At 42.8% G+C, this 19,505-nt stretch overlaps 1 protein-coding gene across 4 annotated transcripts in view; it reads left to right on the top strand.

Annotated features, from left to right (window-relative positions):
- Positions 1–19,505, top strand: part of LOC107272900 (lachesin) — a 105,902-nt gene that overhangs the window by 9,406 nt on the left and 76,991 nt on the right. For 2 of the 4 annotated variants that reach the window (XM_025090171.1, XM_025090166.1), the window contains exon 1: positions 94–379. The exons of the other annotated variants lie outside the window; for them this stretch is intronic. In XM_025090171.1, coding sequence (XP_024945939.1) covers positions 316–379 — 64 coding nt within the window. In that variant the 5' untranslated portion in view covers positions 94–315. Of the gene's footprint in view, positions 1–93; positions 380–19,505 lie in introns of those variants that run through there. 4 annotated transcript variants of the gene reach the window in all.

The following is a 19,505-nucleotide window of genomic DNA, read 5'->3' as shown; positions in this document are numbered from 1 at the left end:
TTATCCTATAAAACATTTATGTTCGGAGATGAAATTAAAATCAAATTAAAATCAGTTAACGTCCCGATCTCCAACAGGCTGGAAGTTTTTGATTAATCTCAAGACTAATAACTGGAGTTTCTTCAGATTGAGGTAGGATAGGAAACGACATTAAGGGTGTGCATGGCCGTGGGATGTAAAAGACAGGCACGTGGAGGGTAGAACGCATGCGTGTCGTGTTGCTCCTGCAGGATTCCCTAGCAGAAGCCAGTCAGTATCTGGACTCCGGCTCGCGTAGATTTTGTACCCGCGTTAAAAAGTGACACTGAGATAAAAATGACAATAACTTTGTTCCTTGCTGCTGGTACAGTCTTGATCCTTGCCACATCCTTAGCTGAGGGTACGTACTCGCTTATTGAAAAATTTGTTCAATGAGCCTTTCGATATCTAACTTCATTTTATCGGGAAGAACGTAACGCTATGTGAAATAGCAAATTGAAAATTCCGCGCGCGACGTTGCACCGAGTGCACGAATTACTGTGGGATCGATTAGCCAATTTTTACGAGAACAGCGAGAAATCGTCGCGTGTCGGGGATACGCGAGTTGGAAAAATTAGCGAATTCAATCTTTTTTTTTTATTCCCCCCACAAACCGCTACGTGCTTACGCTTGCACGTAGCAATTATTGCGCGATATGCAAATTCCTACAGTTATTTCTCTCCCTCGTTCATCGACTACCTACGTACTGTATAATACGACAGCGCTATCTACGTGTACACAAAGCGTTTTCTATTATGCAGCTTGCACTTCTATTATGCAAATAGTGATGCATCTCCGAGAAGAAAATCTTACCACTCTTGTACGTCCAATGGAAAAGAGTGCAGAGGAGACGGAGGAGCCAGTGCAGTGTTTGTGGGTGCGCGGTATCCTGTTGGGGGAACGCGAGGAAATCTGGATAAATTACATTGACATAAAGCAGCGACTTCTCGCGCTATACTACGCGAGGCGCGTATTCTCCTTTGGTTGAAATTCTCCTTTACGATAACGCGGGAAACGCGTATTCCGTACGACGTGGTGCTGGCAAGTGGGCCTTTTCGCGAGAGACGTAATGAGGAAATGAGCGATCCGCCAGTCTCTTCCGCGCCACTGCCCCTTTTAATTATTGTATTATATAATATTGCGGAATACTAAGCCGGATTTACGATTTGCCATGGGGGGGGGTTGAACGTGCCACTGTGCCGAGGGAAATTTTAGTCCTATTGGGATTCTGTAAAGAATTATGTAAGTTTATGTGAGTCCCACTGTATTATACATGCGTAAAGAGGAAGTAAGTGGCTGTGGCTGCTAAATGGTTTCGCAGGATGCGAAAAGGATCAGTTTTACGACACGTAGTCCGCCTCAGCCCATTCTGTTGTACGTGTGTGGGAAACCATAACAGAGATATAAAAATTGGGAGGAATATTATTTTTTATTATCCCCTTTCTTTATCCTCGCCTTGAAGGTCCAGCTTTACCTTCTTTTTTTTTTGTAGCCAAACAACCTGGTCAAGGCATGCCTTCGGCCTTGTGTATTTAATTTATTAAAACAATTGAGGTTTAAGGAAGATTTGAGATTACCTCGTAGAAACAACGTCGGTCCAATTTACAAAGTCCACAATTATTTTCTCGTCCGCTGCGAAAGTGTTTTGCGAAATTCCACAAGCAATTAGGAAATTAACGGATGGAACCATCTCCGCAGGATACCAGTGAACTACGTCACACACTCCCTAGCATAAGCACGCAACAGTGTCAAATCAAACTAACGTCAGAGTTCAACTGTTTCGTAATTAATTTCCATCGCGCTAAAGTGCACGGAAAGAGAATTTTTGAGATTGCATAATAAAACAATTTTTTGTTACGTTCCCATAATATTTTATTCGGTGTGTTATTTGCCATTAGTTCGATGCAATTGCATGTGACGACTACAGCAGGAAGGAGGTTAATCGAAATTTGCCGTGTCGCAGAATTCGCGGGCAAAAATGTTGACGTAATATTGATCGTTGTCAGGCGGTAGGATACAGAAAAACAAGAGAGCCAGAGAAACGTCCTTTACAAGAAAAGAAGAAAAACGAAAAAGGGAATAGAAAAAAATTAGCCTACCATGTTCGCGGCGCGGAGACACTCGGAATTCGCAGGGAATAAGCGACCATTTGCATTAGCAGGACATAAAGGACAATCGCGGTAGGAAACCTCTCTTACCCACTGCGAAGTGTAAAACGTCAGCTGCACGCGGTGTTTTGCGCGCGTCCAGATTGCCAACACAACCACAAATACCCTATGCCCTGACAAGCCGCCGCTCCCGCGGCTCTAGAGCGTTTCCATGCACCGGCACTTGTCGATATTGGCTCGTCGATGCCTAAGAGGGTGGACCTAGGCCGTCATTCTGACGGGTGCCTCATTGTCCCTGCACGCAGGCTACCTCAAACTTTTGGGATCAGCTGACGGAACTTTCCTTTCAAGCTGATAGAATTAACCCTCTTTCGAAATTTTCGGGCAGTCGCTATCTGAATAATGTACCTACCACCCCTAAGTAGGAATGTTTACAAGGCTGAGCTCTGAATGCGAATTCCGACGTGGGAAAATCGTCAGACTGATTTCTTTTTCGGAAGTAAGTAAAATGGATATTGAGGGAAAAAAAAAAAAACAAAAAAAAAAGACGAAGAGGAGCAAGGGCATTGTATCGATCAGGAAATATTATTATCGTAATAATAGGACGCTGGACTAATGGTGACTGCACTATGACGAGTGTCCAAAGTTTCTCGTTGACGCGTGACGTAACCATGCGACCACGTGTCGAGTTACTACAACTCGACTGAAGGTACGTCACCCTTCGTATCTCCAGGTGCCGAAATGTATTAGTTGCATAGTTGTGTGGTGAACGGATGGCACTTCCGGTTTAGGTGTTTTGACCTTCTACAAAGTAACAAGGGTACCCATCGAGGACACAGTCTACACAGAGTGTATTAATCAACCTCGTTCCGCGGAACTGATCGTTCTAACGAAGAGCAAAGGGGTTGGTACTTTCGGTTGGGTGCATTCGTAAATTGTCAGGAACGTGAGAATTCTCTCGAATTCTCACGCAACTTTACGCACCGTTAGCCGAACGTCCGTCGGTTATCCCGCATGGTACGTGGTGCCGGTCGCCACCCTTTACCACCGTCCACTTCGAGCCTTCCCACATCTATCGATCCTTCGGCAACTTCCCGTTCGCTTCTAGCTTCTCGCTTGCCTCCTCTATCTCTATATATCCTCTGTCTCCCTTTCTGTCTCTCCATTGGCATTGGCTCCGCGAAGCGGCTTACAAGCCGACGACATTGTCGCCGGGTCTTCGCTTTCGGAAACGGGAACGTGGCTAGGTAAGTGGGAGCTAAGGGAAGCGATGATCCTCCGATAGATCCGCAGCATTGTGCCCTTCCTCTCCACATGCTACAACGATAGATACTTCTCGGGGGGTTGTTATGTCCTCGTACTGCCCGTCCTACCCGTCCTACCCGTCCTCCGGACAATACTGCCAAGCTACCATGCGATACGGAGAACGAAGAGGGAGGATCTTCTCGAGGAGTGTGCATACCCTCTCGAATCCTGAAATTCTTTTTCCTCGAGAACGACTGTAACATTGTCCGTCCTAACTCCTTTGGCTGGATTCAAATCCTTCTTCTATCCGGATATCTTCTTCCTTTCCCCAAGTCCCGGGGATATAAATCTATTACAGCGCGACGACATTCCGCGGGGTTTGCCCTGAGCCTCACTGGGCTCCAGTCTGAGCTCCAGCACCCGGGGATGCCTAGGGTCCTCCTCCTCAGGAACGGGGGGGTCGTGGCTCTGCCATGTTGGCTGTTGTTCAAATGGTCTATCCGACAATAAAAAGCAATGCACGTCTCCTGGAAATCCTCTACTTCCGCGAGATTCAAACGCACACCCCGGCTTCCCCAAAAGCCCCTTTCGCTGCGGCCACCTTCGCCTTCGTCCTCGCCGTCCCCTTCGACAACAGACTCTACGACCGGGAACACCACCACCATTCTCCATACTATCGTCAGCATCACCGCCGGCACTCTAGCACCCTCCTTCGACCCGAGAAGAAGTGTGTTTGTGTTTGGACTCCGGCCAGATAATCTACGGCAATAAATTTCTGTGTGTATAGTGCCATGTGATTGGTTTTATCTTCGGCCGTTGCCCACGGCGATACCAGCGACGACGCAGTGTCTCCGGGACTGACTGTCCTTGGAAATCAGGCCTTAATTCATTTAGCAAGCCAACAGCTCCGTTAGGATTGGAGACCGACGTTTTCCCTTCACCCTCTCGGTACACGTGCAATTCCCATTCCGATCGAAGACACTTCGCTTCTTCTCCCATTATCCGCCCCTTCACCTTTCTCTTATCCATCTCCACGCTTCACCTTCGGAACCCACTATCTACTCCCTAATACTCACCAAGCTCCTCTGCAGTTCGCACCCTTCAACCTACAAACCACCCTACAACTCAATCCCTTCACGGAGACCATGCTTCTTCCGTGCTAAGTCTGATTAAAAGACTAAGTTAACGCGTTACCTAAAGGCAGAACGTGTCAAACGAACACCCACGACTTTTGATCCTTTCAAGGATCTTTCGCCTATCCTGTACAGTTTACAGGTAGTAGATATCCATGTTCACCGTATTAACCGTGATTAGTACAATTTCGAATATCAGTGATGGACCGTACGCATTGATCTCGCTGTATGGATACTGTGGATATGTTGAATACTAGTGCTTCCTACTGTAGACGCGTTTACGCATTAACCGCGGAAGGAAAATTTGGACGGAAATTCTTCTGATCATCACGATGGATGTTTGGTAAAGGGCAAAAGACCGCATTAGGATAAAACGAGGGATTTACTTAAAAGACTGACAGTTAAGCCTCTCTGGACAGATTGAGCTTAGGAGGTGGCTGTGCAATCACCTACTCTTTCAACTACGAGCGAATTTACTTTTGCTCTTTACTCGTACCTTTCTCTATCCCTCTCTAAGCCAGAAATATTTTTATTTGCCAAATGGATGCTTGGCACGAAATTGCTTTCTCTCCTGTTGAAAAATTTGCCGCAGGCTACCATGTCATACGTATGTATTTATATAGCATTGAGAAGCCAGTGGAGCTAAATTGTATTTATTGAATAGCAAAAAATTCTACCAAGACAAATGATCCGTTTGAATTATTAATAACCGTAGCTAATTTATTTATCGAGTAACTGCTCCGGAATTCCGCTCTGTTGACTCGGTCGATTATACGAGATCGATTGGAATCGAGTGTTAATCGAGTGTTTACTTTTAGTAAATATCGCGTCAGAAAAGCGTTATGGATTCCTGGAGACTATGCTGCTAGTAAATATATATGTAGCATATATACGTATATAGATAACTTGTATAACAACCGATGCCAAGTCCAGGAGAACGGGTCTCCATAGTGGAAAATGTAGGGTGATGGTAAACGAACGCCAGCGAAATTGATGTTCCAGACGGATGTACCGGGTCATAGTGCAGTTGAGGTTGCAGTTCACGTTGTCATGTCGCACGATTTACCCAACCCATATCTCCGCCCCATCGGCCACTGACTCCACGACATTAGACCTCTTGGCTGGCTCATGCAAGGGCGCCTTAAACTTTACGGAAGGACTGTCTCGTGGTACCACAGACACTTGAAATAGCTGGCCACCATCCAGTCGGGATTTTAGGCGCTTCCCTCCGTGAGGAAGAAAAAGCTGAGAACGTCACGGGCGTATACATATTAATAGCAGCTACGTCCGTCAATTGTTACCAAACTCGACGTGGACTGGGAACAAGTCCAAATAGGATGCTAAACTTTCAAACAATCCGCACTCGAAAGTTCTACGGCCTCAATAATAACATATACCAGTGTCCATGTTTCTCTTTGTACTCCCAATTACCTGCATGTATGAATGACCGCGTCGCGAGGGCGAAACAAAAGAAAAAACATTTCATTATTTTCTTTGATCAAGAAAAACTAGATACTCAAAGGTTGAACGAATGGTCTAATCGACGTCGTGCAATGGCGCCCTAATTTAGCTTTACGAGACAAGCCAGGGCGTGGGTTAGTACAGTAGCCATAAAACACACGTTGGAATCTACTGACCCGTTTGTACAATTTCCGTCAAGGCTTTCGGAAGTTGCTGGTACAACGGCCGACGGACAATATTGTTGGTCATCAACGTGCACACATTTTCCCTTACTATTTTACGTCGGGCTTGTCGACTTCCGGATGGGTATCGACTCGCGGTATCTCGTAGATAAAACGTTAGACTTCGGTTACCTAACTCAATACCACAGTGTACTCACAGTCAGTCCTGCGCATACATACTACGTGCATATCCACCCCTGGTAGAGATGAACGCTTGGCGATATAATCGGAAGACAAATCATTGTGGAACCGTGTTATCCAGTTCCGGTTGCCGGTATTATCGCAATGGCAACACGGAAGCTGTTTCGGAGACGATACTCGATGCAGGATGCTCGCTTGAGATAGAGATGACCAATCTCCTCAATTAAGAGCATCAGGCCGGTGTGCTGGCTTGGAGATTAGATAATGAGAAGTAAATTTGCCACGTAATAAATGACGTATGTACCAGTTGCATTCTCTGGGTATTATACATGCACATTCATCATTTCCCTCCAGAGCGCATCGTTTACCATTGAGTCTCTATGGTGATTTCTGGGACGGGAAAGCTAAGGAAAAGAAGCGGATGAATGGAGGAGGGAATGAATGAATGAATATGTCACTCGAACAGTGGTCGATGGGGACGGGATGGGCGGTATCAAGAGGGTCTCTCGTCGTCAGTTGAAACAGCTGAAAGGGTGTGAGGAGGGACGAGCAAAGGAGTGTGCGCGCTCGATTAATCTCGCAATCTGGATGGAGTGGCTATGATAGACTCCCATGAATAACTCATGAGCAGCAGTACCTGCTTCCCATAGGGACATTCGCGTATAATTCAGCCACTTCATTTGTCCTCATTACTATGCCCGATCGTTACATAGAGTCCGATTTACGAGGCTTCGTCGCAGTGGCGCACATGCACCCTCGGCGGGACTCGCTCCACTTCGGCCCTTCTGCCGTCGATTAAAGTTTACTCGGTTAACGAGATGGAGAGTGAAATGTGGGATTTGCATTGTTTCACACGTGAGACTTGCACTTGGTATGGATGATTAATAGTTTCAATTTTTTTTTTTTACATTCGAGGTTAAAGCTATGTGCCCCGGACTTCGGTTGTTCAGGGTTGATAGAGGTCTGATCAAGACTGGATGGGAACGTGGCGTATATGGGGTAAGACGTATATACGTGACATATCGCGTACACGCATAAGATGTATGCGATATATAAATGTGTCAACATGTTGAAGTGTTTTTTTTTAAATTAAAATATTTTTTACACGCTTACAAGTTTTTTGTTATTTCCACATAATCCAATGTAAAAATGCCACACTTGCAAATGTGTAAAGAGTGACTAGCACAGAGAGACTAGGGAATAACACTCTTGGATTTGAAGTGCTGCTGGACTTGATTCGCGCTTGGGTAAATATAATAAGAGGGTGAAAATTGCACTGGGGTATCGCACGAATTGTATTTTTATAATTCACTCTGATATTACCCCTACCACTCTCGAACATCCCCCGAGCATATTATATTACTCGGTAACTTGGTTGAACGGTAATTCCACGGATTATCGACGTCCTGTTTATTGTTCGATGCGTAAAAAGATAATGGGAACACGGCGGCTGGAAAATGTTGCTGGGTTAATCCAACTGGGCCCTCTGGCTCGTTACTTTTTGGGAAATAACCATAAAACGTGTGGCGGCATTATGAAGCGCGACGATGAAGATTAAGACTCTTTGAGATGAACCAACGGCAGTAACCGTAGCGAGCGGAGATACTAGAGAGGTCGTTGCCACGAAAAATCTCTTATACAGATCAAATTCGTTAAAACTAACGTATGCACGTGGCTGTTGTCAAAAAAAAAAAAAAACAATTGAATACAAAGAAAAACAATAAAAGTTATTAAACTAAAATAATTATAACCTACGTGTAATAAGTTGCGTTATTATTAAACCCAGAAAAATCCTCTTAACGGGTGAGCAGATTCCCTACCGTCTATCCCTGTACTCATTATTATACCTCCCAAACTTTCAGTAATTATAACTACGCGGAACATAAGTTATTCTACAACAGTCGATACCTCATTATAACGACTGAGGAAATATGTAATAAAATTCCCGTAATAGAAAAACATCTATAATATTGCAGTACGTACGATCATAAAAGTGGTACATCACGGAAAACCATTTGAAAGAAAATTGCTTAGCATCAGAATAGAAATGCATCGGAATTTCTAAAAGATTCATCATATCCTCATGCGGACGTTGTTTTACCAAGGTACAAAGGGTATATATATATGTTGATTCTGATAGTTACGTCATGAAACGCAGTAGTAGTACTCGTAATATAGTCAGACAAACCATCCAGCCATTGTTCCAGCATCGTTCCACTATGGTGAGCTCTCGATTAAGGGTTCGCATGCAAATTGAAGGCTGTTCATGGAATTCACCTGTTCCATTTCACATTTCACGGGTTCGTATCCTCTCTTCCGCCGGTGATTCAGGTCGAAGAGGTCACAGGATTTCGTTCGGCTACGTGTGATTGATTGCCCGTGTCTTACGCTGCTGAGAGCCAGAGACTAACTCCATTAGCGATCACTCTTCACCGCAACAGCTTGCAACAGATGATCCCGGGTGCTCTGCTAGATTAGCAAACAACCAACCAGCCCTGTGCCACTTATCTCCCAGTAAGTGCACCATCTATTCGTTTCCCAGTACGCAAGAGCGACTCCGAGAGCTGTACATAACTGTAGTGACTGTAGTGACTGTAACGGTGGTTTACGTATACCTGATATATTCCAACAGAGGGAATAATTATCTGTTTTTGTAAATCGGTCCTGATTGGCGCGCATGTTGGGTCACGTATTACGCGAATCACGTATTACCAGAATATTACGATCTCGCACGTTCAACTGGTATACAGCATCGGGCTTTATTGGCAATCAGTTTTTTTTTTTTTTTTATCAACCTTCAAACGATTACCCCGGCATACGTATTACCGATAATGCTATCATGCGAGTTTATACGAGCTTCGTTGAAATTAATATATTTTTTACTTATTATAAAATTTTTGGATCTTTTCATAGAAACTGTATCGAGGACGTATCAATGGAAATTGATAATCATCGTTTTGTATGATTTTAAATTAATTCATCGAGTCTCTGACAATACTGTTGGCGTTCACGAAGAGAAGCTGTGGCCGAATAAAAGATAAAATCGGAATCTATCGAAAACTTTATTAGTCTGGTTGGAGCATACTTGCCGTGAACCGGTGTCGCTCGCTGAGGGTGAAACGGAAATCTGTGGAATTCTTTCACGTTACTTCCGGAAGGGGCAGGCTAAATTCTTGAATCTCATTGAACGGGAATGCCTCCGATGTCATTCGTGCTGCGCTTACCAGATAAAATTCCTTGTACACGTTTATACGCATCTGTTTAAGCCTGACAGAGATGAATAGACCGATCGAGATGAATTGATGAAAGATCCATTCCCGTATTTAATTTTGCCAATCAAAAGTTCATCGGCACAAAGTCAAAGGGTCTCGACCGGACAGGATAAGCAAATCAGGACGCCATATTTTCATTCCACGTTATTGAGTCTCGTTCGATCACTCGTTAATTGGCTTTCACTTTGAACCTTCCACCGTTTCCATCTCAACCTCCATTTACATAAATATTTTTTAACGAATTAACCGGAAATCAGGTCTTTTCGACTTTTGGCTATCTGCGGCCTATAATTATTTCGCACGTTTCAGAGAGACACGAAGCTTCCTGATTTTTGCTCTAAAAATTGCTTTTCACGAGACAGTTTGGCAAAAGGCGACCGCTGCTTAAATTCCAGATTATAAATGGTCAAGTGAAGTACGACCGATGATTTACTGCGGACGAATTTATTAGATGTTGAGAGGCACGAAAATATAGCCTACAAAAAAGTCAACCCAAAGAGAGTAAAGGTTCGCGATAAAATGAATTTTTGCAGTATCCCTATGAATCCGTCATGAACATTAATCAGATTCGCGAGGAATATGCCGTTCTCTCCTTTACCCGCTTTAAACAGTATGCAAACGTAAAATTAGAATATCATCCTCTTATCACAATGCCCGACTTTAATATACGGTTCGTAGTTGGGCTAGGGGCAGAAGGATGAGGTGAAGCAAGTAGAGCCGGAGCTTATGAAACGGAACACGAAGAACCCCGAGGGTGAATATTTCGCGCAAATGTTTAAATAGAATGAAAGAAAAAGGCGAGCGCACCCCCCTGCCCCTTGTTTAAACCGTAAAAAAAGCAGAGAGGTGAAACACGTTCATTTTTACGTGAAAAGTAAAAAAAAAAAGTGGACAACCTACAACAAAAATTTTCGTAACCTTACAGCCAAACTCCCTGGTCCAGACAAATCAAATCGAGAGGTCCGATAGTGGATGCAACGTAACAATGCACTCCCTTTTCATCCCTTATTCCAATTGGAGAGACGCTGAGGGTCGGCGAGAAGTACTCGGAAGAGTCTCTCCCAAGCGGCTCCTCTCCAAATTCTTCAGGAACAATCCTGGTAACGATTGCGAGGGCGTTTTCTCCATATACCTTGGATAAAGAAGGGATGGGTGTAGGAGGTGAAACGGATAAAAAAAAAAGGACAGAAAAACCCGCACCTCGAGATCCTTACTTTTTGTGGTCCACCAAGAGCACAGGCTCTGTCGGATTAATCTGAAATGCAACAAAGTTTCTTTAGGAGTTCAGAAAGCGGAGCCAATTGGCTGCGGCCACGCGGACAGAATAGAGCTGTGAGGCAATTTCATGACAGCATCTCGGGATGATTGGATCACCAAGCAGGAGCCCATGGACTCGATAACCCATGTGTGTTCCCTGGTGTATAGACGTTTATATAAGATTGTATATATATATATATGCTGTATACCTCGACTGTCTTATCAATATAACCTCATTATCGCACGGCGTATACAGAATCCAGTTATACGGATATCGTTATGGGAAATAAACTTTTTATTAAATTCCATCGTAGAAGACATCTTGCTTAAGACAGCCTGTCTTATTCTTCGGTTCTATCGTGCATAACGTATCATAATAATTCGGAGGACGTAAAAACGTAATCCTGAACTGATCGAGAAATGTAATTGCTTGACTCTTTATCACATTGGGACCGACGAAGAATCCAAGACGGAGGGCAGTTGTGAAACGAAGAAACGAGTAGGACGCGTGGGAAGTCAAGAGAAAAGCCCGGGGTCTTTGGCGCTGGCGTTTGCTCATTTTCCTGGCAACTTGGCACATTTTCTGAACGATGTTTTCTGCACGGAGCAAAAGTCGTCCCGGGATTCGGGCGAGTCTGACGTGGCTGGGGGAAAATCTTCTTGACGTGACGCTTGCCCGACTCCCCTCTCGCCCTTCTCCTACCCCTGATACGAAACAACCCCGCGAGTTATTGTTTTCCATTTTACGAGCGTGTTAATTTCATTTCCCTTCATGCTTTATTGTTTTCATTCCCTCTAATATGCGTAACGCGCATTTAATTGTTAACATGCCGGAAACCTACAAATCCTAACAACATTCCGGAAACTTGCCTTATTAGGCACGTCCCAATGGAGAAATCGAAGTTTCGCGAAAGTTTCGATGTTCGATGCAGAAGGCAACGGTTGCCTGGAATTCACTTGGGAATTACTGTTATTCCCGCCGATAGAACGTAGAACAGAGTCGCATGCGATTTCACTGTATTTTGGCCTAGATGATGTTACGATTTATTTATAAAGGTTACGTTTTGTCCAATAGGCAATTAGATAGCGAAAATGGAAGAGGAAGCCAGTACAGCTGACTACCTCGTGACGAATATTAAGGAAAAGGGTTTAACGATTCTACAGTGCCGCCCGTGGCGATTTATACAATTATTTAGAATTTCTGGGTACTGTCGGTACACCATCATTACATATTTACTTATTCTTTTCACGTTACGATCCAAAGCTCCTGGATCAAATGGCCACAAATATGAGCAAAATGAAAATTTGATGAACATCGAGATTCATTGAGGCGTCCAACCACGAGATACTTGACGAAAAAACGAATTTGATCAAAAGCAATAAAATTAATGGATGCATTATATATACCAAAATTATAAAATAAAAATCTATACAAACGAATATAGGTACTGTACTGTTATACGGATACCATATTGTAATACTATACTGTTATGTGGATAAATCGTACGAATAATTCAATTTTCCCAGTTGAAATTGCAGACGGCTTCAATGGCCAGTTGAGGTTTCATTTCATTTTGAATATATGCCATGTCAATTTCATTCCTATTTATCAGCGTACATATACCGCTAACGAATGTGGCTTTAAAAGCGCATGAACATAAATACAAAGTTTATACATTGGATTCTATTGACGCACGGTCCAAATACACGCAGCCTGGTGTCGTGTTTATTTTTAACTTTTACTACGTTAAATGTATATCCGCACGTTTAGAATAATATATGTGATACTCATGCTAATTGAAACATATTGAGGAAGGTTCATTGAGGAACATGAAACTTTATGAGCAATAAAAAAAAAAGCGTGGACGTCATCAGTCAGGGTAAGATAATATAGGGTGCGTAATGAATATAAATTTACTAAGGCCAAAACGAAACATTTGATTTTCATTGAGAGACTATATATATACATACACAATTACCCCAAGACGTAACCAAAGGTATAACTATATGGATAATTATTAGAGTTTTCTTCCCACGACCCAAAAAAATGAGGTTAATATGTTTCAGATTATCGCTTTGGATTATCACTGATACACAGGCACGGATAATGTATAATGTTAATATTCGAGACTTTATTTTACCCAAATCGTGTCAGCGTCAAATGGAAAGTTGACGTTTCAATTAAATGACGTCATTCGCACCCTACTGATATTCCAGGGAAATTATCATGCTTCACGTATTAACATTGATAAAGGTTAATTAGTTATTTCCTTCGATACAAAACGACTGTGATGATCGATATTGACTACGAAAGTAGGTTGAAAATATTTCCTTGATTAACAAATAATGAATAAATGAAATCGTATTTTCGAAAATGACGCATTATAATCGATGAAAAAATGAGGACTTTTAAATAGACCAAAATCGATGCCAGGTATATGCCAAGAATATTTTTTGAAGATGCATAAAAAAGATCCATTTTTACATTCGTGCCACTTGACATTAACGTACGACAGGGTCCAGAGTAAGATTATCGTCATTCGAAAGAGAGTCAATGTATCGTATAAATATCGTTTGACGATACGTTACATCACGAATTCTACAAGAAAAATCGTATCATAATTTTTGAAAGAGTCAGATATATGGATTCCTGACATGCTACGATCCATCAGACTGACAAAAAATATGAATCCTACCAATACTGTATATATACCACTTCCATATACGATAAAGTATTTCCGTGTGCATTTGTATCAGGAGTATACTATAGGGTGTTCCAAAAACGTATCGTTGAAACCTTACGAGGCTGAGCGTGGATTGGCTCGGGTTTAATCGTTAATAAAATTATTAAGTTCAGTTAAGTTATTAACTGGGAACAACGCTAAATAGTATAATTGATTTAAATGTGCCATTTCAGCTGTACGAGGGCATTACTTTTTCACTTTACTTTCATAACTGAACTGTTGAATATTAATGCGAACAGCGGGCGAGCTTCGCCGAGCTTCTTATCGAGGCGACCGCTGCCGTGATTGTCGCTAACGCGATCCAGTGAAATATATTTAAATGATAAAATTATAGGAATAACTGTATAAGTTGAAAATACGATGGCTGCGAGCAAGAATTTTCAAACGTATCTATACGAACCGAGGAGACGAATCGATTATAAGTGGAACTAATATAGTATATTTTTCTTTTTGGTTAAACCCTTATTAAACTTTACTGTAATATTTCATAGTGTACCGCATCTCATGCTCAATCACGGCTAATGCTCTCTGGGCCTTCGGTGTTCTCGGCTTAAAGGATTTAACGCGCAACGAGAGAGTCCACGCGCAAAGTATAGCGTTCCTGGGCTGGAAACTTAGAAGCGGCAAAGTAAAGAGCGCACGATAGCGTGAGAAGGTGGAAGAGATGTAAAAATAAGAAAGTGCGAAAAAGAGGATGAAAGGCTAGCTAATGGTTTACTGAAGATACGTGAGGAATTGTATGGTGCTTTGAATTTGGTACAATCTTTTCCATTGCTTACGTCATTGGCTAGGTTAAAGGAAAGTGCGTGAGTGAGAGAGAGAGAGAGAGAGAGAGAGAGAGAGAGAGAGAGAGAGAGAGAGAGAGAAATGGAGTGCGAGAAAGTGAAAGAAAAATGAAGTCCAAGAGACGGTTAATTTTTACGGGTTGGTCTGTGTTCTTGAAATTTGTCATAAGGACCAAAGTCGTCCTGACGTCAAAGTGCTGAAGGCCAGTACCCAGGGAAGCATTTACACTGTGACGCGGAACCATCCTATTTTTGTTGCTAATGCGCCAAGTTTTAAGTTCAGATGGATGAGTGGAAGAGTTTGAAAAACGTCCCGCCGTCTTTCTGCCGCTAAAATGTCGTTTTATTACTCGAGTAAAGTCCGCCGGAGGCGGCGGGCTCTGCTTAATGTGCGGTCTGGATTTATCTGGCGGTAATCAATCGTGCCGAGAAACGCGGACCACAAGGGTGCAATATTTATCACGTCAAATGCTTCATTTGCATGATTTATGTTCCACCGAATAGTAGAAATACTGGATTATTTATAAGACGCTTGATATTTGCATACAATTCCTGTAATTCAGCGAGACGAACGACTCGTTTTGGGGGGCGAGGGGTTTTGGGGCAGCATCTTGCACCTAGAAGATTAAGCAGTAACGTTCGAAATCGGATTAATGAATATAGGTATACCCTAAGGGTTGATTACACGTATATAGGGGCAGTTATATATCGTTATAGTCATCGATCGCCGATATGAACCTTAATGGAAGCGTTTTGTAGGTCGAGGAAGACAAAAAGAAGAAAAAGTGCTCCGATCGAAATCTCTGCGATACGCGAAAAGTATCATCCGTCGCGTGCTGAATATCCCCCACCGAACGTCAATTGGCAAAGGACTAACTTCGCACGAAAGGTATGGCCGACACAAAAACGCGATCAAATGTCAGGAAGGGTCAAGCCCTCGGAAGTGAAATTGGGGTCTCCCTAACCCCTAAGGATTCTCCATATTTCGTTGGTGCGTCAAGCCGTGAGTTGAAAATGAGTGCACGTTATGTCGTCTCGGTCCTTGAAAAAAAATATATATATTCTTTCGATCGGCCCCCTATCCATTCCTTATTTTCCTATTTTTCTTCTCTCGCCAATTCAACACATCCGAGTACCAACTTCGTATTGTAAAATCCGCACAAAGTGATTGCATCGTCCAAGATAATGTCCTAGATCCAAGTCCCGGAATATCAGATCTTAACAAATGCATCCCCTAAACACAGAGACATCCCTCAAAGCAAGGAGAACAGCGCCAAAGCTTATTTCCTGGATTTACGTTCTCGAGTGGATATCCACCCCCGATCTTCACCCTCTAGAAAATTACGTTCTCCACAGAAAGTGAAGAAAATCCCGATACCCCCACGGTTCAGCCCAGAATATCCCCCGTATCAGAATGACCTCAACCACGGTATCTACCCCCTGCCAGTTGTTGGCAGAACACGTTAGGAGTGGCGGGCGGGTGGGGGGTTGATAACTTTAGGTGGCATAGGTGGAAAGTGACGGGAGCTTTACCGCCACTCGATTACAGTGGCGCAGCCTCCATGCGATTGAGAGCGGTCATCTATCAGTGGACCCTCATTAACCGCCTCCCCGATAAAACACTCCGCGAGATACCTTATCTCAGTGTCGCCCGACCCTTACCTCTTGAACCCCCTATCAAGCCCCTCCATCCCTTCGAACATCCTTTCGCTTCCTTTTTCGTTCCTTCACTATACTCTCAGCTCTGCACGACCCGCCATTCCTTCTCACGGTACAACCCTCCTGCCACCCCTTCTGCCTCGACCTTTGCCACTGTTCAGTCGACGACTTACCGCCCTCTTGGAAACGTCCAAGTGCCAACTAGTACTTGCTACAGCCAAGATAACAAAGACCTACGGGGCGAATGCTCCGATGCTAAGCAGCTTCCCTTATAGTCGTTATTATAGTAACGAACGTCGGTCTACGGGAAAATCAGTGCCAGATGCAAATCATTAAGCAGTTGGTTGCAACTTGCGAGCATCCGCGGAACGGCATCTTCGCGTAAGACTCCAAGAGCCAGGAAAATCTTCTCACTCGAGCGTACTAATGCTCTGCAAGAATGCTCCACAACAGGTGTATTAATTAATATACTGCAGAACTGAGGCAGTATGCTTGACATGCAAATGGGAGAGTATCGTTAACGGTGTATGATAAGCTGAAGGCGACTATACCGTAATATTAATAGGAATCGAGTATAGCGCGTCTATGTCTCTCGTTACGGTGCATACGATACGCAATGTAATTTATTTACATGTGGCTACATGGAACTCTGTGCGATGATGCGGTTCCGGAGCATTCTTATTGACACGCATTAATAATCTGCTAAACGATTTGTCATACGTTGACTTTCTGGATGAAGGATCTGTATTGCATACAACTTTCAATGTAAATATATCGATGAGTAATGATCCAATGCGGGTATAATGTAATTGTAGCCCATTACACCTCGTTGAATTTAATTTATAATTTAATTCTTTAGTAATGCGAATCGATCATCAGCTGTCATTTCAGACTGTATTGGGTGGCGCGGAACATTGTTTGTCAAATATATAGAATATCGATGTGTTCAATATTTTTATTTTACCTGCAGCTTCTGGTTCTCTCGATAAACGTCACAGGTATAGTCTGCATTAATGATTGGATGTTATTCTGAGGATAATAAGGTAAACGTGCATGCCTAATGGGGGTTCCTTGCAGTTTGTATAACTTAAATAATGAAGTTGCGTGAAAATTGATGTAATTAACCAATTTTTCCAATCGGAGATAACGATGTTAAACACTTGTTTTTATATTATCAGTACGATAAGGTGAACGATGCTACGTGGAGCAGAGGTGGAAAAGTTTTTTTACAAAGCAACAAAGGGATGCATATGCAAAATGTAATGATAGTTGAACGTCAAAGGAGCATTCAGACCGAGTGAATCAGGTATATATATATATACCTTTATAATATATATACAGAGAGAGAGAGAGAGAAAGAAAAGCATTACGATCCCTTTGTAATAAACCTGCATGAAACGCGACAAAAAAGTTACGCGCGTAGAAAGCAAAAAACTTTATTTTTGTCAGATCCCACGAGTTAGCTAACGTAAGAGAGGAACTAATTATAGACACGTAAGTAAATCGATGTGAAATATCAAGCAGCATTTAATAGATCGGCATATGATAATTAATATGAAACGACTTTGTTAAAATGGGATCTTCCTATTTTAGCAAAGAGAATACAAAATAGGATCGCTATGGGCGTATTCGACAGATTCTATATACTCGGATAGTTTGTTCGAGATAAAAGCCGGAATTAGCTGCAAGCTCGTCGGCGCGGAGAGCGACGAAATTCTGATAAAAGTTAGCTATATGCGAAACGGCAAAGCGAAGCACGAAAGGTAGGCAGGGTCAATATTTCATTTTACTCGAGACACGAGAAAATAAACTGTACTAGTATACACGCGTTAATATTCTCGAAAACCTTCCGGAAAATCCGATACGTTCGGTTAGCAGTACATAGATAGCATTGAAGGAGCCATCGGCCACCGAAATTTCCTAAATAGAACAAAATGCGACCAAAGAAAAAAAAAAGATCTCAAGTTAAGAGGCAAGTAATAGATAAATAATAATTTTAAAACAAGTAAAGAAAATCCCTAGAAAAGGAATTATCTAAAATACAAAAAAGAAAGAAAATGTCACGACTTCAACCCCACGTTGACTCGTTGCCTTTTGCCAAAAGCAATGCTGGTATCCAATCTGGAAAAAATTCAAGATAAGATTTCACATTGGTGCACCAGGGAAATGGCAATGGGGCAATCAGAGTAGCGGCAGTTTCTCCCATAACGTTATAAGAGTGCGAATGCTCATACGTACTTGGTAGCAAATGTGAAAGGGCTCGTGGAGGGTGGCTCAAAGCGGTACGGTGACGTGAATCGCGTGACTGTACAACAACCCCCTGGAAATGGCGCACCCCCTCAACGCCGTATGAAATCGGTAGAGCCCTGTCGAGGAACTGCCGACTGCCGAGTAGGTACAACTTCTTAGACCCTCCACCGTCAGCCCACATGTTTATCGTCGAAAATTTATAGTCGCCGTACGACCTGTCGTCTCTTTCCCCATTATTAGAATACAGCACGCAATTTGTTACGTCAGAAAAGCGGACCATCCGTCAGATAGTATTACTACACATTGCTTATTTAGTCCATGTAATATTTGAGGTTTAAATTTCTCAGCACGCACCGAGACGTTAATAAAGGCTGCCGAAAGTTGGAATTTCTGGGATTTAACAATTCGCCCTGGGGGACGGAGGGACGACATAGGCGCGAAATCGATTTAGCTCGGCCGATCGATTACGGCCTTTGTGCAATTTCAATTGTCCTTCTTGTCCTCGGGTAACCCGGGCCTATGGCCGCTGTTAGGTCTCATGGCTTTGCGATTCCTTACGCAGCATCCATTTTCAGAGTAAAATATTTAAATGTTTTTCGCCTCTCGAGGGAGAGTAAAGTCCTCCTGAATCTTTCACGAAGCGAGCGAATATCTACGAGGTTTTTAGCAACGCTTTCCTGTATATTTAGTTTCGGTAGAATCGGCGCACTGGATGTTTGGACGAAGCTACCGTGTTACGTAGAGTGGATTACAGTTTGGACGGACGAATAAACGCGTATAGGTGTATGGTACAGATTATCTTTTAAAAGTAAAATATCAATGGATTAATATTAACATGAAGCACTTTAAGTCCTTTTGGTTTACGTATTCCAATGGGGAGATCCGTGACGCGTCTCTAAAAATTTTCCTCAACTCTTCATAACGAATAATGAATTAGACAATCGTCTACGTCCTCGACTTTGAATACACCAAGTGAATTTAAAATTCTTTCTCCTTAGACATCATGGGCTGCGGCGCGGACGACTTTTGAAAAATTAAGTCAGAAGCAAATGAGGGAGAGTGGACCACTTTCCATTTAGCTGGGCACTCGACCAAACCTCGGTAATTTCTCCCACCCGAAGCACTCGGAATCTACCTCAAGAATTGCTTATTCGTATAAACGAAGAGAAGATACTCGGAAGTGAAAAGGAAAAAAAAAAAAAAAAAAAAAA

This window comes from Cephus cinctus, unplaced genomic scaffold, assembly GCF_000341935.2.
Source record: "Cephus cinctus unplaced genomic scaffold, Ccin1 Ccin1_scaffold1310, whole genome shotgun sequence".
Classification (NCBI taxonomy): Eukaryota; Metazoa; Arthropoda; class Insecta; order Hymenoptera; family Cephidae; genus Cephus; species Cephus cinctus.
The sequence above is the reverse complement of the archived record's forward strand: the minus strand, read 5'-3'. Positions and strand labels throughout refer to the sequence as shown.